This window comes from Piliocolobus tephrosceles, chromosome 4 (genome assembly GCF_002776525.5).
Source record: "Piliocolobus tephrosceles isolate RC106 chromosome 4, ASM277652v3, whole genome shotgun sequence".
Taxonomy (NCBI): domain Eukaryota; kingdom Metazoa; phylum Chordata; class Mammalia; order Primates; family Cercopithecidae; genus Piliocolobus; species Piliocolobus tephrosceles.
Genome location: NC_045437.1, coordinates 45,657,340 through 45,681,894, shown reverse-complemented (window position 1 = coordinate 45,681,894; position 24,555 = coordinate 45,657,340). Strand labels below are relative to the sequence as shown.

The window sequence follows — 24,555 nt, the reverse complement described above, 5'->3', positions numbered from 1 at the left end:
GCTTCCTATTATTTTGAAGCTTCTGAATTCATCTTAATCTGACTATAAATAAACTGAAACTTACCTTTGTGTCACCTCCAAAGAAAACCCCAGGCTGATGGTATAAACAGCATAGGGAAGGGAACATCACCGTCAGTTACTGAGGAGGTGCTATAGATGGCTGTACTGGGACAGAGACCGAGGATGCAGTTCTAGAACATGGGCTCTATAAAGAGAAACCATGTGCGGGAGGATTTTAGAACAACAGTAATTTAAATGCAAACAATGATTGGACTGATGACAACTATTCCTCTGATGCTAACCCAGAAGGATTGCAAAAGATGCCACGTTTTTGAGCCTCATTAACTGTGAGGAAGGCCTCTAACAAAGATGCTCACGTTATTATGAACTCCTCAACCAGGATATCAGTACCCAAATTGGCAAAGGACACAAAGGTGAGACTCAGCTTATATGGAAAATAACAGAAATAGGAACCAAGCAGATTACTTGGATCTAGTAAGATGAATTTTAACAGAGAAAAGTACAAAACTAACATGTGCAAAAAATTAACTGTATTTGTTAATGGAGAAACGTGGTTCACGGAGAATTGTGGTTTGCAGAGAAACGTGGTTTGACAGGAGCATCTCTAGAGGACAGTTCAGTGTTTTGGCTGACCGTACGTTTGGCATGAGTCACAGTTTGGTTCGAGACTGTCAAAAGAAAACAAAATGCAGCAAAACAAAAACAAAAACAAAACCATCGTGGTCCTGGACAGCATGTAAACCACAAAGCTGCAGAATGAGAAAGCTGAATGCAGAGTGCGAATCCCTGTTTCTATGAATAGTACCACCCAAAGAGGAAAGCATTTCCACAGTTTAGACCATGGGACAGAGGAAGGGACCACCCCATTCTGCTCTGTCCTGAGCAGACACCCTGAGAAATGAGTTTGTGTCTGGCTACACCCGTCTGCTGGAATCGTAACTGATGGAAGTTAAGCAGCCCAGTAAGAAGCTAGCGACCACAAGAGGGACGTGGCAAGGTTAAGGCTGAAGAAGTAATGACTCAATAGAGGAGTGAAAGCTGGCTCCAAATATTTAAAGAACTTATTGAAGCACAAATTGCTGAGCCTCACAGGTTCCCAGGGGATACTGATGTAGCTGGTCCTGAGGCCACACTTTGAGAACCGCTGCTCTAAGCAACAAAATTGTAGTTTTTTTTTTTTTTTAATACTCTGTAGTTCTAAGATTCCACTAAGACCCGATGGCCTGTTTCTCAGTAAATCCACATTGGGAAAAATTTATTGGTTTTGAAGCCTCACACATTTGTGGTTAAGATTATGTTCTTTCTAACATTTCATATCGCTTAGCAGAAGTTCAATCTTTCCTTTATGCCCCTTAATGTTTCTTATTAGTTCAGCTTCGTAAAGCAGACTTCTATTTCTGCTTCATTTTCTGGAATTTTTATATAGTAGACATTTTTCCTCTGGTCTTCTTCCACTTTGCCTGTATTTTTCTGTTATGTTCAGCAGATCAAGCTTCATAACATACTAAGTTGTGAGCTACCTTTATCAAATGATATCTGGCTCCCCACATCTAAAATAGTAAATACTGATTCAATCCTGTCTCTAAATGCCCACACTGAGCCCACCATCCCAGAGATCTATTAGGATGGAAACGGCTGCATTCAATTCCTGATTAACTTTCTTTTCTCTTATATACTTGAAGCTTCAGTCTTTAGATCCCACTAGGAAAATTACAAGCATATGGGAATGCATGTAAATGACATGCAAAGTAATGCAAATTAATACAAAACATACATCTCTAAATTGCTTGAGAAAAGTCTATAAGCCTCAATGTTGATGTTATTTGCTCTGCTTCACTACACTCTGGCAAGCAGTGACTGGATCCTTTTATTACAGTTAATTTTATACAGCATCAAACACCTGACACTTGTTGACACATTAAGTGGACGATGCCTTGCCTGTGAGTCAGGCACATGGGACCCTGGCCTTAACTTAGCCACTCTTTGGCTGTATGGCCTTGGACAGGTTCTCAACATTCTCTAGGCTTCAGATTCTACAACCAGAAATGATTGAAATGGCATCATGATAATAAAACCGCCAGGACTAAGATTTACTGAGCACTTACTATGTGCTAGGCATAAGGCACACATGATGTACACATTGTGCATGCATAATGCACACAGGCAATCCTTACAACAGCCCACAAGGAGGTGCTGTAGAGCACATACCCCTTAGGTGTGGTGCCATTTCAGAGACCAGGACACCCAGACAGGAAGGTCAGGAAGCTTGGGCCTGGTCCTAAGCTAGGGAGTAACAGAGTCAGATCCAGGAGCTGAGCAGTCTCACTGCAGTCTCACTAACTTGCTCTTAGCCATGCTGCACTTCTGTAGCGTGATTATCATCCATGTTTCTCCTAAACATTACATTTGTATGATCTGTGAAGTAAATCATTCACAGTCATACATGCTTTAAAACACTGTTTCTGTAAGATGTTGACAGCTTATATTACATAAGCTTGATATCAAAATACCATCACAATCCAAGGGGGAGGGGATCCAGACATCCTGTGTGTTCAGCTTCTCTTTCCAACTCACTCCATCACATTCCCATATGTCTAAGGCTCCCTCATCTGAAAGTACCTAGCTCTCTGTCCCACCTGTCACTCTGGGAGCAGCTTCCAGTCCTCAGCCACCATCGCCTCGCCCCCTACCCCATCCACCCCAGGATTCAGACCCCACCCCTGGTACAGATGACCACCATCTTTGGAGAGTCAGCCAGCAAGTGCACTATGTGGCCACTTGGGAAGCCATTCCACTCAGGAGCCTCGAAAGCTGCCCAGACTCAATAAAACCAAACTTGTCTTTCCTCCTCCGATGTTCCCTGTTTCTGTAAATAGCAGCACCCAAGCTTAGAGGGAGTCACGCTGCATTCTCACACCCTACACAAAACTCAGCCCCAAGTCACTCCAGAGCCAGCCTTGAATCTGCCCACTGTGTCATCTCTACTGGCACGACCTCAGCCTCAACTGCCAGGCTTCCTGCACCCTCTGACCCAGCCCTGTCTTTTAGGGGCTCCTCACATCCATTCTCCACGCGGCAGCTGGAGTTTTGTTTTTAATCCATATCTCATCTGCATGCTATCAGGTGTGAAACTGTCCTGAGGATCCACTTGCCACAATGTCCCTTGGCACCACCTGGCCCTGGTACTTGCTGGCCTCCCCGGTGCCATTCTCCATCCTCCCCTCAGGTTATACTGAACCTGTCTTTTCTTCCAACTCTCAGGCTCTCCTCTCCTCTGGTCTCAGCACACACCATTCCCTTGGGTGGGAATACTCCCCTTTCTCACCTCTCCCCTCCCCCACGGCTGCTTAGTTTACACAGCTCCTACTCATCCTCAGTCCACCTTCAATCTCCCCAGCAAGGCCTCCTGCCTCAGCACAGATGCAGTGATCTGCAGCACATCCGCACCTCACAGCAGCCAATGTGCCTGGTTCACAGCCAGTGCTCAACACAGGTGGACTGAAGAACTCACTTGTCAGCCTTGCTTTGCTGATTTTTACTGTCTCACTGCTTTTTCCCGCCTTGTAGCCTAAGAAGGAAATCCCCTGAAGCTGACCTCGTTTTACCTCTCCTATGTGGTGCTGTGATAAGCCTCAGGTCACCAGGTCATGCTCCCAGCACCGTGGGTCAAGGGTGAGGCAGAAACAGCACCATCAGGTACAGGGCCCCCTACCTGCTCTCTCTCCCCCTCCCTTCCTGGAAAACAACCATAGGTAAAAGTCAGTTTGGGAAACACTTGTATTTATGGCCTGCTTATCTTGAAGGCACTTGGCCAGGTGCCATAAAGTGCCAACTCTGACTAATTGCCCGACTATGCCATTCACCCCTGCCTACTTCTGTGCAGGAGATGTGACATTTAGCAAATCAGTATAAACTTTTTCCCCCAAAGAAAAGAGTATAAACCTTCTCATCCCACCACCACCCCACAGCAGGAAACTCCTTTCATGTACCCCCAGAGAAAATTCAGCGGCCACACAATTCCTTGGTTATTGTTTCTCTCCTGATACCAGAAAGAGATAAATCAACATCTTTAATTGGTCATTTCTCACACAAAATTGGATCCTTAGAAAGTGCAACATAGGATATGCTCTCTATAATGATTCACTTTTAAAGATTTTACTTCCTTAAGACACTATCAACAAAAGCTGTTAGAATGAACTGTTAGTTTCTAGAATGTTTTAGGCTTATTGATGCTTTAATAGGGGCATGTTTTATGAATGCAAGATCAAAAAGGGCGACTTATGTCTACTCACATGAGACAATTAAATGCATTATATTATTCCCAACTCTGTTAATCTTCTGGTTTGTTGTTCTACCATTATTAAAGACTTTAAAAAAAAAAAGAAAAGAAAGAAAAAAAAAAGGAATTTAAAAAGTGCCCCAAGGCCAATATCACCTCTCGGCCTGCCCAGCAAGGGAACAATATACTGTTTCCCAGGCTTCGTGACTCGGAAAACTTTCCCGTCAGGGAAAGCTGAGTCCTTAAATTTACAAAACACCCACTCACCCCGTTTGCCTAGCACTGTTTCCTACGTGCAGACTGCAAATGGACTCGAGCGTCCCGTTTCTCGGCTCGGATCCCAGAGGCTCCCGACCCTCTGTGGTAGGCACCGCCACCTCGCAGGGGGACGATCCTGGCCCGCTCTGCGGCACAAAAACTTGACCTTAAAAAGCGCAGAAGCTGGTCTCTGGGAAGGGCGCGGCCTGGGAGGCGCGGCCCGCAGCTTCCGCCCCCAAAGAACGACTCGGAGGCCCCCTCCAGCCCCGGTTGCCCTGGCGCAGAAGCCGCGGGAGCAGTCCTTTCACGCGCCCCGCGTCCCTGTCCCGAAGCTCAGGGGCGGGGGCTCGGGCAGCATCGCTCGTCCCCGCTGGTCCAGGGCTGCGGAGAAGCGGCAAGAGGCTCCGAAAGGCGAGCATCGGGAAGCCGGGCTCAGCAGTTCCCCCGGGGCCCCTGCGCCCCGCAGCAGCGCGGGCCAGGCTGCGCAGCGCTGGGCCCCGAAGGGCCAGGACGGCGGGATGCCCCTGCTCCCGGCAAGGGAGCGCCCACGAGCCGCGTTCTTGGCACTCGGGGAGAGTCCCGGGAAAGCCCGGCGCCGGCGCGCCTGCGACTCCAGCCTGGCGGCTCTGCTCCGCCCGCGAGCCCAGGAAGCCGGCGCCGCGGCCCGCGTCCGTTATCCAGGACACACTCCGCGCCCGCCGCCCGCCGCCCTTTCCCAGAGCTGGCCTCGGGGAACTTCCCCGCGTCTGGCCGCGGGGGACGGCTGCTGCGGGAGCCGCGAAGTTGCGGCGTCTGCTAGGCGCGCGCCGGGTAGCCCACCTGGCCCGCGACGCTGTGTCCGCCCGCCGCGCGCTCTGGTCGGCCCCGGGGCTCCCGCAGGCGCGGAGAGAGGCCGGGGTTCAGCCCGGGTCCCCGCGCGGCTCCGGGAGGGCGCCCCCGCCTGCCGCCTGGAGAGGGACGCGGCGCCGAAGTTTTCCCCGGCGGGAAAACGAAAGTCGTGAGGAGCAGAGGGTCTGGGCGTCCCGCCCACCCCCCGGCGGAGACGAGGCTGAGACCAGGCTGACATCTCCAGCCCCGGGCGACCCTCGCTCGCCAGCGTGGCCAAGTCGACTTACGAGGAGTGGGGCAGCCCCGAACGCGGGTCCGCGAGGCTGCGGAGGCCGCCCGGGCGGGGGCCGCAGGCTGCGCTCTGGGCTCCCAGGCTCTCCGCGGCGGCTTGCTCTCGCACTGCCCCTCCGTCGCCCTGCTAGGGAGCCTCTCTCTCACGCCCCAGGGTAGGAGAACGCTGAGAGGCCCCGGTGACGTGCGGCGAAAGGAGGAGCACCGCCGCCGCGCTCCCGCAGAGGGAGCTCCCTGCCCTGCGCTCCCGGTCCCCGCGCCGCGCTTCGGACAAAGTTCCCAGGCGCTCGCTGTGATCTCGGCTCTCCGCCGCTGCCCGGAGCGTCATCCACCTTCGGTTCCCTCCCACATTAGACAAGAAATCTGAGGTCAGGAGAGATAAGTAACTTGCCCAAAGTCGCTCAGAAGGCAGTGACAAAGCAAACTCACATCCGCGGCTCCTTTCTTCCCCCTGAACTCTGGGCTCTGCGGAGGCTCAGGCCCTGCGGGAATCGCCCAACCAGACAGAAGGCAGCTCGCTCTCATGGGTAAGACGAAGAATGTCCCACGCAGCCGCGAGAAATATTATCAGCAGCGTGGGAAGGTGGAGCTTTTTGCCCAATAACTAGAGTGCAAAGTTGTTTTTCAAACAGCGCCTACATGCCAAATCGGCTTGCTTTTCATCCTTAAGCGAGGGTGAGGGTGGCGGCTGTGCGGACCCCAATCGGAATCACCAAATAAGTGCACTGGAAAGAAAGCACACAGCTACTTAATCAATTGGCCATCAAGGACTCGGCCTTCCGAGCGGGTTCTTGTGAATATGCTAACCTTGTAAAGCGGGCGCGCCACGCTCTGCTTGCTATTCACGCACTTCCAGGAGTCTCCCGCCAGGCTCCTCGTCCTTTCGGGGCCGGGAGCTCCCAGGGCTTGCCTTTCAGGGCAGGGAGTGGCACCAGACAAGTCAGTCCCAGTCGGTTTGTTTCTTACTCACTTGGTCAACCAGTGTTGACTGAGGACCTGCAATGTGCATGGCTGTTGGATGGGGAGCTGGGTCGATAGGACCTAGGACCTAGGACCCAGTGAATCTCAAAGAGGGCGTGTCACATGGGTCCCCATATACTTTACTCCCAGAATCTGAAATCTGCCCAAAGCAGTAGAGAGACTTTGAGTCTGCCCAAACCCCCACGCCTTTTTAAAAACTCCCTGTGCTCAGAGAGCAAGTGTTTTAATATTCGTTTTACAGACTTTCAAGCAAATGGCCAACTTTGCCTTCATTTCCTCCCCATGGGACCACCTTTCTGGAATAATAATTTCTGGGTCTCCCTCATTTGCACATGATGATGGTGATAGTCATGATGGTAAAAACAACTAAGGCTTCTGTTATCCACCCTGTGCACTGTTCTAAGCCATTTATGCAGATTAAGTCTTTCAATCCTCACAACTTTATGAGGGAGGTGCTATTTTAATTCTGATTTTACAGATGATGAGAGGGAGGCAGGTGAGGTGAAATAACTTGCCGGTAAGTGGGTGGTCTGTCTGGTGTCCATGCTCTTAACCACTGAGGTCTCCAAGACTGGAATTCAGAGGGACCATCAGCCATCATTAACCACAGCTTACACATCTCAAACAAGCCATGCTAGGAAATACATGCACTTCCTCCCAAAGAGGTGAATTTTACTATTTTGCGTATATCACGTCATAAAGTGGGTATCCATTCACTCGCTTGCTCCTCTATTTCCAACTTCCAAATCAACTATTTTGTCCTAAAGCAAACTATTTCTTAAAAACCTATTCATCATAAAGTTTGCAATTTTTGTTTTGGATTGTTTTATACGCTCAGACCATACCCAGCTGTTTCCCTCTCCTTTCTACTCACAGACTTGTTATGCTCTTTGTGTGTGTGTGTGTGTGTGTGTGTGTGTGTGTGAGAGAGAGAGAGAGAGAGAGAGAGAGACAGTCTTGCGCTCAGCATTCCTGTATTGTTCTTCTAGGACTGCCTAACAAATACCCAGGCAATCTCGGCTCACTGCAACCTCCACCTCCTGGGTTCAAGCAATTTTCCTGCCTGAACCTCTTGAGTAGCTGGGACTACAGGCGCACACTAGCACATCCAGCTAATTTTTGTATTTTTGGTGGAAACGGGATTTCACCATATTGGCCAGGCTGGTCTTGAACTCCGGACCTTGTGATCCACCTGCCTCGGCCTCCCAAAGTGCTGGGATTACAGGTGTGAGCCACTGCGCCTGGCCAAGTTACTCTCTTTCATCCCTTAAAACTTTGTTGTAACCGGCCCTGCAGGTCTTCTGAAAGTGGGTTGCCCAAAGATGGTAGTGGCCCCAGAATGGTCTCTGCCACACTGTCAGCATGCTCATTGCGCTCAGCATTCCTGTATTATTCTCCTAGGACTGCCTAACAAATACCACAGACTGCACGACTTAAAACAACAGAAACGTATTTCCTCACAGCTCTGGAGGCTGGAAGCCTGAAATCAACGTGTTAGCAGGCTGGGATCCCGCTGTGCCCCTTCCTAGCTTCTGGTGGTTGCTGGTAATTCCTGGCATTCCTTGGCTTGCAGCTGCATCACTCCAGTCTCTGACCTTTTCCTGTGTCTCCTCTGCAAACACATTTCCCTTTTCTTTAAGGACACCGGTCATTGCACTTAGGGCCCACCCTAATCTAGTATGACCTCATTTTAACTTGATTACTTGGCAAAAACCCTATTTCCAAGTAAGGTCACTTACACAGGCTCCAGGTGGACATGAATTTTCAGAGAATGCTGTTTAACCCGGTGCAGTCTCCAAAAGTCATTTAATAAAATGACAGTTAATAAAAACATATTGCCTGAGCTAAGGATGTAAAGAGGTGTAAGTCACAGCCCCTGCCCTCCAAGAAACTCTAGTTACAGAGGTAGTCCTTGCACTGAGAACATAAAGACTGGAGTCACTAAGAGCCAACTAACTGGAGCCAAATGACAATCTAGGGACCAAATGGCAGCTGTACACAAGGAATTCAGCCAAAGGGGCACAGTCACTGAGGATATGGCTATAGGACTGCACTTAAAGGTGAGGGTGATTCAAACACATCTGTGAGGGAAAAATTGAAAAAGCAGAGAAATAAGGAGAGCTTATTGGAAACACAGCTCCAAGGGGAAGAGTGTGCCTGGCAGAATTTTACTTCTTGAGTTTCATGCAGAAATGAAAGACTGAAGGGATGCAAATACCTATCATACTGGATATAAGAACATGGTGAATTACTTTTAGTGTACTAATAGCATGCTGTAATGCCATAGCAATTAGCCTGCTTTAAAGTTCTCTCTTCACTGGGCACAGTGGCTCATGCCTGTAATCCCAGTACTTTGGGAGGCCGAGGTGGGAGGATCACTTGAGGTCAGGAGTTTGAGACCAGGCTGGCCAACATGGCAAAACCCAGTCTCTAGTAAAAATACAATAATTAGCCCGTGTGGGGGCGGGCACCTGTAATCCCAGCTACTTGGGAGGCTGAGGCAGGAGAATCGCTTGAACCCGGGAGGCAGATGTTTCAGTGAGCTGAGATCACACCACGGCACTCCAGCCTGGATGACAGAGTGAGACTCCTTCTAAAAAAAAAAAAAAAAAGTACTCTCTTCTTTCAGTAATATCATTTGATCTTTATGACAATCCTGGGTGTCATCAGAGACAGGGACATCATATTTTATAACCAAGGATCCCAAGGCTCAAACAATGAAGTAACTTGCACAGGTCAAACAGCAAATCATTTGTAGAGTTGATATGAAGCATATTTGCCTGGATATTCCTCGGTTAGGAATGTCCCAATGATGTTGGTTCGTGGGCCAACCTTCTGGTATTGATTGCTTTGTTTTTGGTCCAAAGAAAGCATTTAAAGAAAAAGAGAATCCTGCAAGAAATGGAAAGTTTTTCTAAAAGCTACATGAATCTCAAACTGGAGTTGTGAAAAATCTTCCCCAGACATCTGAACTGGTTTCACTAAACCTTCTGAGGATTTGCAAGTGTATTGAAGTCTCCTTTAGGCCTTCAGAGACTTAATAGGATCTAGTGGGCTTCTGCAGAACTTTGCTGATTATCCTAAAGAAATAGGGGTTGAATGAAACTTTGAGGGCACTCAGAACACGAGAAGTTGAGGGGAAGCTGAGTAAAAACCAAGAAATTACATTACAGGATGGTATGCCAGCAGAAATTGACAATTAAAACTCAGTATCTGATCTCACCAATGTGTAAAGTTATACACAGACGACCAGATCTTGGCATGTTTTGAAAACTTTCTGATAAGAATCTGCAACTATGACTAGCAACTGAAAGCAAGCAGGAAGTCTAGTGTTGGGCTGTGTATCTGATGATTTGATGTGTTTCCCTGGATTTTCCTTTGCCTAGCAAGCAGGTAACTTGCTGAATCTTCTGCTGGCTGTCTTTAAAAGTATATTTAAGCTTGAAATGCTTTTGATTCTAGTGTGATTCATTGAGTCTTGGTTGTGCATAGTGCTACACTGGTTGCTATGGGAGAGTACAAAAATATAAAAGACAGTTCCTGACCAAAAGAAAATCCCATCTATTTAGGACACATGAGACATATAGAATAAAAATTATATAAGTGTGTTTGCAATGGAATTTGTAAGCAGTTATTACTCAATTCTCTGTTCAGATGTGACTTCTTGAAAACAGGACCTCCTTGGCTACGCTTTTTAGAACAATGGCCTGTCCCACCTCCACATCACCTGTTGGCCTTTTTCCTGCTCTGTGGTCTTTATGACACTTATTACTATCTGAAATTAAATTGTTGCTTGTTTACTCTGCTCCTAGACATACTATCTCTGAGGGCATGAACTTTGTCTTATTCTCTGCTGTATTCCTAGCACCTGAAGAAATGTTGGGAACATAGTAGGTGCTCATTAAATGGTTGTTAAATACATGAATAAAATACATATTAACCAACTGAAAATGGACCAGCATAACTTGGATTAATACTCCTCACATTTGCCTGATAAGACTCACCTAGGCATTTGGAAAAAAATTTGCTGCGGGTTCAGATTCAGTAAGCCTAGAGTGGGGCTCAGGAATCTATAGTTTTAAGACACATCCCAGGTATTTCTTTTAATAGGACTGTGTGGGAAACATGCATTACTACAGTAATTGAGGGTTGATGGGAAGGAAAAGTGAACTGATAACAGCAGATTGCAGAGGTCAGTGGCTGCTCATTGCAGTTATCTGGAGGAGGTTTTAAAAATACTGATACCCACTCCAGACCTGTGAAATTAGAATCTTTCAGGTGGGGGCAGACTTGGGCAGGGTATTAAAGCCCAAGGCAGAGCCCTCATGGTGTAATCACCTCTGAAGTGTTCCACCTCTCAACACTGTTGCACTGAGGATTAAGTTTCCAATACGTGAACTTTGGGGAACACATTCAAACCCTAGTTCCTGGGACTGCTGATGCCCAGACTCATTCGCAGAGATTCTGCTGTATTGGATATAAAGGAGGTGTTTTGTTGTTGTTGTGTGTGTGTGTGTGTGTGTGTGTGTGTGTGGCAGAGAGGGCAAAGAGAAAGAGAGATGCAGCAGTGTTGCTAATCAGAGGTTTAGGAAGAAAGAGGAGAGTCTGGCCCATATAATCTTCATAATAACAACAGCTATCATTTATTGAGCAGTCACTATGTAACAGCCACTGTGATGCCTGCTTTGCACAGACTACCTCATTTAATCCCCCACAAAAACTGTAGGAGGGAGGCACATTGGCAGCCCCATTTACAGACATATGATGAGACTGGGGAGGATTACAAGGTTCTATGACTAGGGATTGGTAGAGCTGGGATGTCAGCCTAGAACCTATACTCATATCCTCTGTCCTATACTGCTTCCTCAGCCAAAAACAGGTCTGAAGAGAATGTCAACAAGGAGAAATTCTCTGTGGTAGAGGTCACGTCCAGTCATTTTAAGCTGTTTGCTGTGCTGTGTTGTGCTATAATTCTTTCCTCTTTGCCAGCAAGCCTTAAGCAAAGCTTGTTCCACATCAGCTGGCATGGGTGGTGCTGTGGGGAAAAAGAAACCAGGTGGGGTGAGGTTAGCATAAGGCAGAAGGATGGAGGAGGTGGTGACAGCACTAGAGACTGACAGCAATGCCCAGGAACCAACCTGAACGGCAGGCTGATGGAGAGTTTCATAGAAAAGCAGCCATAGTGGGAGAATGTAACTTCTTGCGAAAATGTAGAGAAATGGGGTAGAGGTACTACAAGTGGGGTGTTAGTGTACTGCGAGGCTCAAGTCATCCCACAGGGCTTCTAAAGGAAAAGACGGTCCACAATTCCAGAGGGCTAGGGCCTCTCTGGGCTTGCATTACTACATATAAAGTTATTTGTGGCACAGAGCTGGGCTCTTCTAAATTTTACTCTCTATTTTTTTTATTTATCCTGGATTTTGGGTGGGGACTAAGACACGTTTTCTTAAACCTTTTCATTTCCATCATCAGCATTTCTTTTGGGGCCATTTTTACACAAAGGAACAGTTTTGACTTTGCTCTATTTAATCATTTCATAACAGTTACTGTGTAGGCAATAAGGAACAGAGAACAAAAAAGCTATGCTGAGATAAAGATGTGAGGTGACTGGTGAGGCTCACCCACCAGCTAGGCAACTCGCCTTACCACTTCCTTGCCTCCAGCTTTGAAAGATAAAATACAACCTCATATCTCAGCCGAACTGCCATACGTCATGGAACTTTAAGATGTCTTGTGAACAGCCAAAAACATAAATGTTAACTGCTTTTAACTTTTAGAAGTACCAGTATTGACATTACAGCTTCAAATCTTTGCATCTACCATTCCTACTTTAAAGCCTAAAAAGCATCGTAGCCCAAATGAAAAAAAATAGCAACTTAAAAATATGCCCAGAAATTGAAAAGTTAAGCACAAATCCTGAACTAGGGGCTAAAGTCTGAGGCAAGTTGATTTGACATGGCCTCAAATTCTGTTCCTCTTATTTATATGGTTAAAAAAAATTAGGGACATAAGAACATTAAAATAAAGTTTAAGGAGAAATGAATCACCTTTCTTGGCTTTCACATGTTAAGAAAGATATGTCCCTGGTTTCTTTAAAATAGACTTCAACAAAATGAGATGAGAAAAGAATAGGAGAGGGACTCCAAAGAAACACATGCAGAGCTGTTGTGCTCTTGGCCTTCAACAGCACAGAAAATCCAAAGGGACTTAAAATCCAGGCCCATTGGGCACATACGTTCACTTAAAAGCAACAAGATAGTTCCCAGTGCACACTGAATTTGAGAAATATCTCAAACGGAATAAGCTTTGAATAAAGTTTTTTTTTGTTTGTTTTGTTTTGTTTTGTTTTGTTTTGTTTGTTTGTTTTTTACCTGGAATGCCCTAGATTGAAAAACAGAGAGACTCAGAGCAGGTACTAATGTGTTTATATTAGAACTTATCAGTGAGACTTCTGCATGCCATTTTCTCAGTGAGTTTATGTTTATCTTTTTAGAGACATGGTCTCTGTCACCCATGCTGGAGGGCAGTGGTGCAATCATAGTTCACTGTAACCTCAAATTCCTGGGCTCAAGTGATCCTTCTGCTTTAGCTTCCCAAAGCGTTGAAATTACAGGCGTGATCCACCAGGCTTGGCCCTCAATGAGTATTTCTGTCTGCCCTGTCTGCCTTTCATTCATTTAAAGGGAGCAAAAGTTAACTTCCCCAGCATGTATAAGTGGAAGGAATCAATAGGGCTACCATTACTCAGAATGAGTAATGTTTTAATAATTTAACATATATTTTGAGGTAGATACTTTTGGTTGAGCAAGAGACATACATAGTGCCTAAAAAGCATGAGCTCTGATGCCAGGTGACCAGGTTTGAATCCCTGCTCCACCACCTGGTAGCGGCTGTGTGGTCACATTACTTCTTCCTGCACCGCTACCTCATGTGCAAAATGGGGATAATCATAATCTTCTTCCTTTTAAGTTGTGGTGAGGATTAAATGAGTTAATACATAAAAGGTGCTTATAACAATGACTGGTATATATAAGTGCTCAATAAATATTAGCTCTTACCCCAATCTCCTCCATCCTCCCTCCCCCATTTTGTTTCTGTTTGCTCATTTGTTTTTTTAACTGGCAGAGTCTGGAATTTGTACAGCGGACTGCTTACCCGTGCATGTCCTTGTACTTCTCTCAACCAATTAAGGTAACACCACTTCCCTGGCTAGAGAGGAATGGTAGGTGGTACAATTCTGGTCAATAAGATACAAGTTTCCCGGGGGTAGGGTGTGTTCAGGGAAGGTTTCTTTCCAAAATAAATGTCTTGGAAAAAATGTCTAATTCCTTATCCTAATGATGCTGTTTCTACATGTATAACGACCTGTAACAGCACAGCCATGTTGGCACTGTGAAGAGACGAAGAAGAACGGTGAAAACAATAATGACATTGTTGAGTTGAAGAATTAATCAACCCTGAAGTTACTGCCTCTGGATCTGTTAAATGAAATGATAAATTTTCCTTCTTGCTTAAGCCATTTTGAGTAGGGTTTTCTGTTATTGTATCTGAAAACAGTAACTGGTTGATATTTCTCAAACACCTACTATGTTCAAGATATTTTATAGGGAATATAAAGTGTAAAACCCTGAACCTGATCTCAGTAGGTTTTCCAGATACATGAGGTAGATAAACCATAAAAAGAAAACTAATAATGTCAGTGATATGGTTTGGATCTGTGTCCTCACCCAAATCTCATATTCAATTGTAATCCCCAGTGTTGGAGGTGGGGCCTGGTGGGAGGTGATTGGATCATGGGGTGGTTTCTAATGGTTTAGCACCATCCCCCTAATGCTGTTCTTGTGATAGAGTTCTCATGAGATCTGGTTGTTTAAAAGTGTGTGGCACTTCCCCCCACTTCCTCCTGCTCCCACCACATAAGACATGCCTTGTTACCCTTTGCCTTCTGCCATGATTATAAGTTTCCTGAGGCCTCCTCAGAAGCCAAGCGGATGCCAGCATCATGCTTCCTGTACAGCCTATGGAAACGTGAGCCAATTAAACCTCTTTTCTTTATAAATTACCAAGTCTCGGTTATTTATTTATTGCAATGTGAGAACAGTCTGATATAGCCATGAAGTAAATGTTAAGTGGTTGGATTGGGACGGTCTGAGAAAGCAACATAGATGGTCATATCTGAGGAGAGGCCTCAAAGAATAGGAAAAATATAAATGGGCAGAGAGAGGAGGGAACATTCTAAGTAGGGGAAACAGTGTAAACAAATGTAGGGGAGAGTTAGGGATTAGTTTGCTAGGGTTGCCATAACAAAATACCACAAAATGGTAGCTTAAAACAAGTTTATTTCTCATAGTTCTGGAGGTGTGAAATCCAAGGTCAGACTGTCCACATGGTTGATTTCATTCTGAGGCCTCTCTCCCTGGTTTGTAGATGATTGCCTTTTTGTTGTGTCCTCACATGATCTTTTACCTGTGTGTGTGTATCCCTGGTGTTCCTTTGTGAGTCCCAATTTTTTCTTCTTATACAGATATCAGTTAGATTGGATTAGAGCCCACCCCGATGACCTCATTATAATTTAATCTTACCTTTAAAATACAGTCACAATTTGAGGTACTAGGGGTTAGGATTTCAAAATATGAATTTTTGGGGTACACAATTCAGCCTATAACAGAGATGAAAAGGGAGTTTAAGGTCAAAGGTTAGAAAGCATTGGGAGGTAAAGTTGAAAGGTTATGTTAGGGACAGATAGTTAGGTAATCTTGAATACTGGGTCTAGAGTTTACTTTTGCAGCAGCAGGGAAACAACATAGATCTTTAAGAAGAATTTGGCAGGAGTGTGTCACAGGTGTATAATAAGAGAAAGAGTGGGAGTATGAAAAATGGGTTAGGATTGCTACTGCATATAGTCCAGAGAGGCACTGGTAAGAACTGAACTCAGGAGAGGAAGTTGAAGGGATTGATGAAAGAGAAACTGAGAAGAAAAAGACAAGATGTATGTTTTAGTCTGTTTTCTGTTGCTATAACTGAGTACCTGAGACTGGGCTATTTATAAAGAAAATAAATTTGGTTTTTATTGTTCTGGAGGCTGGGAAATCCATGATCTCATGGATGAGAGCCTTCTTGCTGGTGGGGACTCTCTGACTCACTGCCCGAGGCAATGCAGGGCATCATCACAAGGCAGGGGAGATGACCAGAGAGAGCCAACCTGGCTTGTTATACAAAACTATTTTTGTGATAACTAACCCACTCCCATAATAACCCATTAATCCATTAACTCATGAAAAATTAATCAATTTATTATTCATGAGGTCCGGCCCTCATGACCCAGTCATTTTTTTTTTTTTTTTTTTTTAGACGGAGTCTTGCTCTGTTGCCCAGGCTGCTCACTGCAAGCTCCGCCTCCCAGGTTTACGCCATTCTCCTGCCTCAGCCTCCCAAGTAGCTGGGACTACAGGCGCCCACCACCACATCTCACTAATTTTTTGCATTTTTAGTAGAGACGGGTTTCACCGTGTTAGCCAGGATGGTCTCGATCTCCTGACCTCGTGATCGGCCCGCCTCAGTGACCCAGTCACTTCTTAAAGGCTCCATCTCCCACCACTGCTACATTAGGGATTAAGTTTCAACATGAGTTTCAGAGGGAACCACCAAGCCATAGCAGTGTATGTTTAGAATTTTCCAATAATCAAGCCAGTGGAAGCTGTGCCATAATAATTCAGCTTGTAAAAAAAGTATTATCATTTAGGGTTGTGAGGCCTGGAACATAGGGGTTCCAGCTTTCTAACACTGAGGACTACCTGTTTGAAAAGGAATAGGCTTCCTTTTTGGGTATGGAGTATTCCAGAGATGTTCAAAAAAATCAGTTTTATAAAAAGGATAAAAGTAGCAGGTAGAAGATTGGATTATTAGATATTCTTCATCTATGGTTTAGGGTCAGAAGCCTAAAGGTTTCATTTAGAACCCAGAACAGGTAAAACATGTAGCTGACATCCTAAATTGCCTAGTCTTCTCACAGAGATAGTCTAGGGTAAGGTAGTTCTCTCCAACCCTGGTTGGAGTAGACCCTTCTGTTGTTTAGTTTGGGCAATGCTCAGCATGCCTGGACAATGGATGTTATTTCAGTCACCAGTTGGTATATAAAATAGAGTAAATGGGCTTGGGAAATTAAGAATTTTATCACCAAAATGAAAACTTAGAATTGTATTAAATTAAATTGTATCTTTTGTATTAAAAACTTAGCATATATGACTTTCGTAGATTGTAATCACAAGACAAAATGCCTGTTTTAAAAATTATCATCTTAAAATTGTTTAAATTACAAAAGACATGTGTGCCTGATTTCTTTTTAAAGTTGGAAGTAAACTATAAAAGTACACTTTCATCCTCCTCAGTCTAGCTTCCTTAGGGATAGGCACTATAAACAGTTGTATCTGTAGCATTCAAGAACTTTTACTGAACATATCCCCACCTCCACCCCACACACATAGAAACACACATTTTCAGAGCTGTTTATTAAAAAGTATATATTATACATTTATATATAGTATGCAATATATACTTTATCTACACTTATACCAGTATATGTGTATATATTATGCATGCAAAGGTATACCATTTTTCTTTAATAAAACCAGTACTTGCATTAAACATTGTCCAACAATTTACATTTTATGTATGTATAATTTAATTAGTACATATGTTCTCAAATGGCTCATATTTTAACTGTCTTCTTAAATAATAAAACAAAATACAGAATAAAGTCTCATACAGATTATTTAAGAATTAGAAAAATAGGTACTCCAAGGAAATTATAGTGAAACAATAAAATTTTCTGTTGGTTCTCAAATATAACAATATGTAGGGTTATTCTATCCTGAACACTTTCATTGGACTCTTGAAGGAAGAAAAATAAAATGATTTAATATGTCCTTACACTTTTATTAATAGACAAACATTTCCAGGTGCTTTTTCAGATGTTTAATTTTTTATCTAAATAGAAAGAACACACACATAGTACCAATTTCAAATTTGCCACATGGTACATGTAGTCAAAAGTAGGTCTTTTTCCTTGGTTCTCCAACCCCATAATTTATTTCTCCACAGGCCACTGTTAAGTAGTTTCTTATATATTCTAAAGATGTATCTTAACATTCTATACATTTAAAATAAGAAAATATTCAAAAAGCAAGACCATATCACCACCCACCAAAATCATTGGACTCGCATGAGTGCAGGCACACCTCATTTTATTGCACTTTGAAGATAATACTTTTTTTTTTTTTTTTTTTTTTTTTTTTTTTACAAATTGAAGGTTTGTGGCAACCCTGCATTGAGCAAATCTATCAGCACCAATTTTTCCAACAGCACATGCTCACTTCGTGTCTGTGTCACATGTGGGGAATTCTCAAAATATTTCAAACCTTTTTGTTATTTTTATGTCTGTTATGGTAATCTGTGAGCAGTGATCTTTGATGTTATTATTATAACTGTTTTGTTCCGACAATATTGAAGTTAGGCCAGTTAGTAACCCTGTAATGGCCTAAGTATTCAAGTGAAAGAAAGTTGCACACCTCTCACTTTAAATCAGAAGCTAGAAATGATTAAGCTTAGTGAAGAAGGCATATTGAAAGCCGGGACATGCCGGCTTAGACATGCTAGGTCTCTTGCATCAAACTCTTAGGTAAGTTGTGAAGGCAAAGGAAGAGATCTTGAAGGAAATAAAAAGTGAACACACAAATGATAAGAAAGCAAAGCAGCCTTATTGCTGAGATAGAGAAAGTTTGAGTTGTCTGGATAGAAGATCAAACTGGTCACAATATTCCTTTAAGTCAAAACCTAATCCAGAGCAAGGCCCTAACTCCAATTCTATGAAGGCTGAGAGAGGTGAGGAAGCTGCAGAAGAAAAGTTTGAAGCTGGTAGAGGGTGGTTCATGAAGTTTAAAGAAAGAAGCTGTCTATACAACACAAATGCAAGGTGAAGCAGCACATGCTGATGTAGATGTTGCAGTAAATCATCCACAAGACCTGGCTAGATTGTTGATGAAGGTGGCTACGCTAAACAGATTTTCATTATAGATTAATCAGCCTTCTATTGGAAGAAGATGCCATGTAGGACTGTTAGAGCTAAAGAGGAGATGTCAATGCCTGGCTTCAAAGCTTCAAAAGACAGGTTGACTCTTGTTAGGGACTAATGCAACTGGTGACTTTATGTTGAAACCAATTCTCACATACCATTCTGAAAATCCTAGAACCCTATGCAAAATCTACTCTGCCTGTGCTCTGGAATTGGAACAATAAAGCTAGGATGACAGCACATTTGTTTGTTCACTGAATTTTTAAAGCCCACCGTTGAGACCTACAGCTCAGAATAAAAGATTTCTTTCAAAATATTATTGGAGTACTTTTGACTTTCAAGTCTTATTAAGAAATATATTTTGTAAGGCTATAGCTGCCATAGATAGTGATTCCTCTGATGGATCTGGGCATAGTGAACTTAAAACCTTCTGGAAAGAATTCACCATTCTAGATGCCATTAAGAACATCTGTGATTCATGGGAGATCAAAATATCAACCTTAACAGGAGTTCGGAAGAAGTTGATTCCAATCCTCATGGATGATTTTGAGGGGTTTAAGACTTTAGTGTAGGAAGCAACTGCAAATGTGGTGGAAATAGCAAGACAACTAGAATTAGAAGTGGAACCTAAAGATGTGACTGAATTGTTTAAATCTCATGATCAAATTTGAATGGATAAGGAGTTGCTTCTTATGAATGAGCAAAGGAAGTGGTTTCTTGAGACAAAATCTACTCCTGGTGTGGTGATGTGAACATTGTTAAAATGACAACAAAGGATTTAAAGTATTCTATAAACTTAGTTGATAAAGCAGCAGCAGGGTGTAAGAGGATTGACTCCAATTTTCAAAGAAGTTTTACTGTGGGTAAAATGCTATCGAAAAGCAATGCATGCTGCAGATAAATCTTCCATGAAAGAAAAAGTCTATTGATGTGGCAAATTTCATTGTTGTCTTATTTTAAGAAATTGCCACAGCTACCTCAAACTTCAGCAACCACCACCATGATTGGGCAGTAGCCATCAACATCAAGGCAAGACCCTCTACTATCAAAAAGATTACAACCTGCTGAAGGCCCAGATGCTCATATTTTTTTTTAGCAATAAAGTATTCTTAAACTAAGGTACATACATTGATTGTTTTAAGATATGCCTTTACGCACTTAATAGACTACAGTATAGTGTAAACATAACTTTTATAGAAACTAGGAAAAAAATCATGTGACTCACTTTAGTTGACATTCGCTTTACTGCAGTAGTCTGGAAGTAAACCTGCAATATCTCTGAGGTATACCGGTTATGTTTATTGCAATTTTGATCTCTATACCCAAAAGAAAGAGAAGAGATAAATAAGGCCATGGAGCCAAAAGCTTATTTGGGAACCTGGGGTAATGAAGGACAAGGAAAGAGTAACTTGGCTATCAAAGAATTAAGAGAGACCCTTGAGAAAACTGAAATCTCTCTTAAATATATCTCTTTCTTTAAAAAAAGTCTTCATGATAATGTAGCAAAAGTCAAAGGTGAAGTATGTTCTATTCTAAATGATCAGACTCCAAATCAACACTTGATTCATTCTTTGTTCCAAGACTTAACCACAGCTACAATATTATCTACACTAAATTTTATGAAACTTAAACCTCCTTCATAATTTTACATTTTGATTTTGAGAAAAACTTCCAAGGAAATTTGAAAAGTATTAGGACTTTAAGTTCTTAAGGGATTCGTTTAATCTGGGTCTTTTTAGGACCAATTATCCATGGATTACTCTTACTTGTATCCTCATTTCCTTAGGCATCAATTGTTTTTTATACAAAGGTAGAGGTGTCGATTGAAAAGTTAGTTTTAAGTTTATGTTAGTAAAAAGAAAGCCAGAGAGCCAATTAATATGGTCTAGTTCAAACATGCCTTTATTTCAATGGCAAAAAAGCATTAATCTTATATAATTGTTGAACAGTCACATACGTCTTAAGAACAGTAAGCATACATCTTAAATAGCAACTCATAAAGTGTATGTTAAAATAGGCCCACCAGATTATATAAGATGAAATATAAATGTTTGTTGACAATTGGAACAAATACCTAATAAAATATTAACAAACCAAGGTTTTACAGTGTGAGTTCCTCACATCCCACATAAAACTTCCAATGCTGATCCATTACATGGCATGGGAGAAATTCTTGATCACTGATTAATAGTATTTCATTTATTTGTAGATAACGTGGGATGCTTTGCATTGGCTCTCTGGAAGTTCCTGTTTAAAGAAGCATCAACAAATTAAAAACTGCCCTCTGAAATTTAAGATTTAAATTTTGCTATTACAAATCCCGGAATCCAATCAAGTCTAGGTGAGAGCACACATAGCAGGTTTTCTGATCAGGACCTTTTTCCTCAACCTATTTTCTGTACTCAAGACAAAGCTATGAACCAGCATTGGCTAATCTTGGGAAAGAGGAGCCTTTTTGAAGTCTAAAACATCAGCAGAAAAAGGATGGTGGAAGTTTCTGAAGATAGTTGTACAAACTCCTCTGTGCCTCAATTTCCAATAAATGGAGAATAAAACAGTTATTAAGTGAGATTTTGCATGTGAAATTCTTAGCATACTGCCGGGCAAACAGCAAATAACAAATACTAGATGCTATTATTATTTAGTACTAAAAAGAGTATTAGGCTGCAAGATTTCTAGTCTTGCCTCTGCCACAAACTTGGTGTGTGATCTCAAGCAAGTCATATGGCTTTTCCAGACTTCCATCTCTGAGATGTGAGAGGAGTGATGATGAAGAGGGTTCCTTTTGGCTCTGCCAGTCTAATGGGTCAATGGTCCTAAAACTGGTTTCTTCAAGCTCCCTGACAGTCTGAGAGATTTTTTTCTCTGAAATTGGCTATATGAGCTGTACATCATTCAGTAAGTTGAATCTTATTCCACAGATAGCAACAATACGAGTGTGACCTCTGTATGGCCAACCCTTTCTTCATACTTGGCCCACGTGCTTCTGGTAGAGTTGTTTTCAACCTCCTGATTTGCTTAGATCTACACCAATGAGTGAACAGGTATAGATTCAGGGGTCAGAACATATCCCATTCAGAGGGAAGTGATATGCAATGAGTTTTTTTTTTTTTTTTTTTTTTGAGAAGGAGTCTCACTCTGTCGCCCAGCCTGGAGTGCAATGGCACGATCTTGGCTCAGTGCAACCTCCGCTTCCCAGGTTCAAGCGATTCTCCTGCCTCAGCCTCCCAAGTAGTTAGAATTACAGGTGCCCACCACCACACCCAGCTAATTTTTGTATTTTCAGTAGAGATGGGGTTTCACCATGTTGGTCAGGTTGGTCTTGAACTCCTGATCTCAGGTGATCCACCCCCTTTGGCCTCCCAAAGTGCAGTGAGATTTTTATTGGGTATTTTGGCAAAGAGTCACATACAGAGTCTTTTTTTTTAGACTTGAACTTGGAAGAACGTAGCTCTGGGATGATGAGAAGAAAGGCTATTAGGATGGAGCCAAAATGAGGAAATGGAGCTGAGAAATGGAAAGCAAGATAAACTGGTGCTTTGTCAAACATGCTCTTTGAACCCTGAATGAAACCTGAAGATCTGTTCCTGGTCTTTCATGTACATGAGTCAATAAAATTCCTTTTTGAGAGGTTTAAGCCAGTCTGATTTGGGTTTTAAATCATCACTTATAATCCAAAGAATTTAAACTTTTTTACACATGTTCCATATGTAAACATAGTAATTCCCTTATTAGGAGCTTTGTTTTATAGACTTCCTAAAACAAGGTATCTCATAAAAGTTAGGGAATATTTTTTTTTTTCTTAGGAAAAACCCATGGAAGTAAATCTTTACATATTAATTTAAATTTTTTTCATCAAATTTAGCCTAGTTTCATCATTTAAACACTATTATTTAACATTTGTCTTTTTCTCTATAAGATGCTGTCCCCTCACTTTAGTTATGATTTGAAAAACTTAATGCATCTACCATAATTTGTTTATAATTCACAATTTATTTCTCACTTTTCACTATTCAGGCATGTGCCAATACTTCTATAGAATTGATACTCAGAAGCAGAATTACTGAGTTGAGGGGTCTGTAAACATTTTACATTTTAAGAGGTTCTGCCAGAGTGCCCTCCGAAGTGCATCCTTTTATACTACCACCAACAGTATTACGAGACTACGTGTGACAATACCTGTTCTTTTCTTCCACATCTTTGCCAATACTGAATGTTATCAGTCTTTTTAAGTTTTGCCACTCTGATGGTAGAAAAATTTGTCTACTATTTTCATGGGCATCTTCCTGATTAGTATTTAGCATAAGCATCTTTCATATACTTAGCATCCATTAAAGTTTCTAGGACTAGGAAAGTGTCTATTAAAATTTTTGTCTGGGGCTGGGCATGGTGGCTCATGCCTGTAATCCCAGTACTTTGGAGATGGGTGGGTCACCTGAGGTCAGGAGTTCAAGACCAACCTGGGCAATATAGCGAGACCTTGTCTCTATAAAACAAAATTTGTCTGCATTGATTTGGTCAAATGTTAATCAGAGCATGGAGCTAATTAGGTCAGGAATTTAATATCTGTATGTATCAAAATTCTGTTGCAAAACTATTCCTAAGTTCACTGGGCACCTTCAGTGGAGCGTAAATGTTTCCTTAAATCTAGTGTTCCAAGTAAAATACAGTTAAAAGTTCATGTTTTGGTAAGAGCTCTGAAGTATCTATACACTTAAATATTTAACTCAGCCACTGCTTTAGAGAACCACTGCTTATAGTTCTTATTCTATGAAGACTAAAATGAAGTTTTGAGGTAACTTATGTTTATAACTTTTCAACACATTAAATATTTTAATAATATTTACTAATATTTAATTATATCAAATATTTAATAATATTTAATATTTAATAATTTAAATATTTAATAATATTTAATATTTAATAATTTAAATATTTAATAATATTTAATATTAAAAACACACATCATTATTTAGCAACACATTGAAATGACTGCTGGAAGTAGCTGCAATACTTTTTATTATCCCTTTCCACAATGTTATATGAAACTCAGCAAAATCAACAAGATCGTAATGCCTAATTCAAGCACAGTCTAACTGACATCTGAGAAAAACTATTCTTTTTTTTTTTTTTTTTTTTGAGGTGGAGTCTCGGTCTTGTCACCCAGCCTGGAGTAAAATAGCGCGATCTCAACTCACTGCAAACTCCGCCTCCCAGGTTCAAGCAATGCTCTTGCCTCAGCCTCCCAAGTAGCTGGGATTACAGGCACCTACCACCATGCCCGGCTAATTTTTTGGTAATTTTAGTGGAGACGGGGTTTCATTGTTGGCCAGGCTGGTCTCGAACTCCCGATCTCAGGTGATCTGCCCACCTTGGCCTCCCAAAGTTCTGGGATTACAGGTATGAGCCACCACTGAACAGTTGAAAAACTGCTCCTAATAAAGCACAGCAGAGATGATTAGGGGTAGGGCAGGAATCTTTTGACACCATGGCACTGGCAGTTCCTAGACATGGTGCCAAAGGTGCAGAGCAGGGAGGCCTCTAGCTGAGAGGGTACACACAAAGCCACATCACTTTACATTTGTGCTCTCTTATAGTCTTTACTCCTTCATAGCCGGAGTGATTCCAACCACATTATCCTGTTGTGAATTCACTGTGTGAATTTCCAGTGTAAAGTTTCCTGCCATGTGCCAGATTACCCAATACAATTTACTATGTCTAAATTGACATTAACTATTATTTTATTTATTTATTTATTTATTTTAATTTTTTTTTAATTTTTATTATACTTTAAGTTCTAGGGTACATGTGCATAACGTGCAGGTTT

At 42.4% G+C, this 24,555-nt stretch overlaps 2 protein-coding genes across 7 annotated transcripts in view; both read right to left on the bottom strand.

The window, feature by feature from the left end:
* GCNT4 (glucosaminyl (N-acetyl) transferase 4) overlaps positions 1-6,161 on the bottom strand; it is a 28,535-nt gene extending 22,374 nt beyond the window's left edge. Inside the window, exons 1-2 of one of the 5 annotated variants that reach the window (XM_023207987.2) lie at positions 5,674-6,161; positions 65-205 (exon numbers count right to left, since the gene is read on the bottom strand). The gene's annotated coding sequence lies outside the window, so the exon portion shown is untranslated. Of the gene's footprint in view, positions 1-64; positions 206-4,567; positions 4,718-5,377 lie in introns of those variants that run through there. The other 4 variants (XM_023207988.2, XM_023207990.2, XM_023207986.2 and 1 more) reach the window with 4 other exon arrangements.
* Positions 6,162-20,607: 14,446 nt separating this feature from the next.
* The window catches only part of ANKRD31 (ankyrin repeat domain 31), a 179,413-nt gene continuing 175,465 nt past the window's right edge, over positions 20,608-24,555 (bottom strand). For both annotated transcript variants that reach the window (XM_031935419.1, XM_023207991.1), the window contains one exon: positions 20,608-20,975. In XM_031935419.1, the coding sequence (XP_031791279.1) occupies positions 20,830-20,975 (146 nt within the window). In that variant the 3' untranslated portion in view covers positions 20,608-20,829. The remainder of the gene's footprint in view (positions 20,976-24,555) is intronic.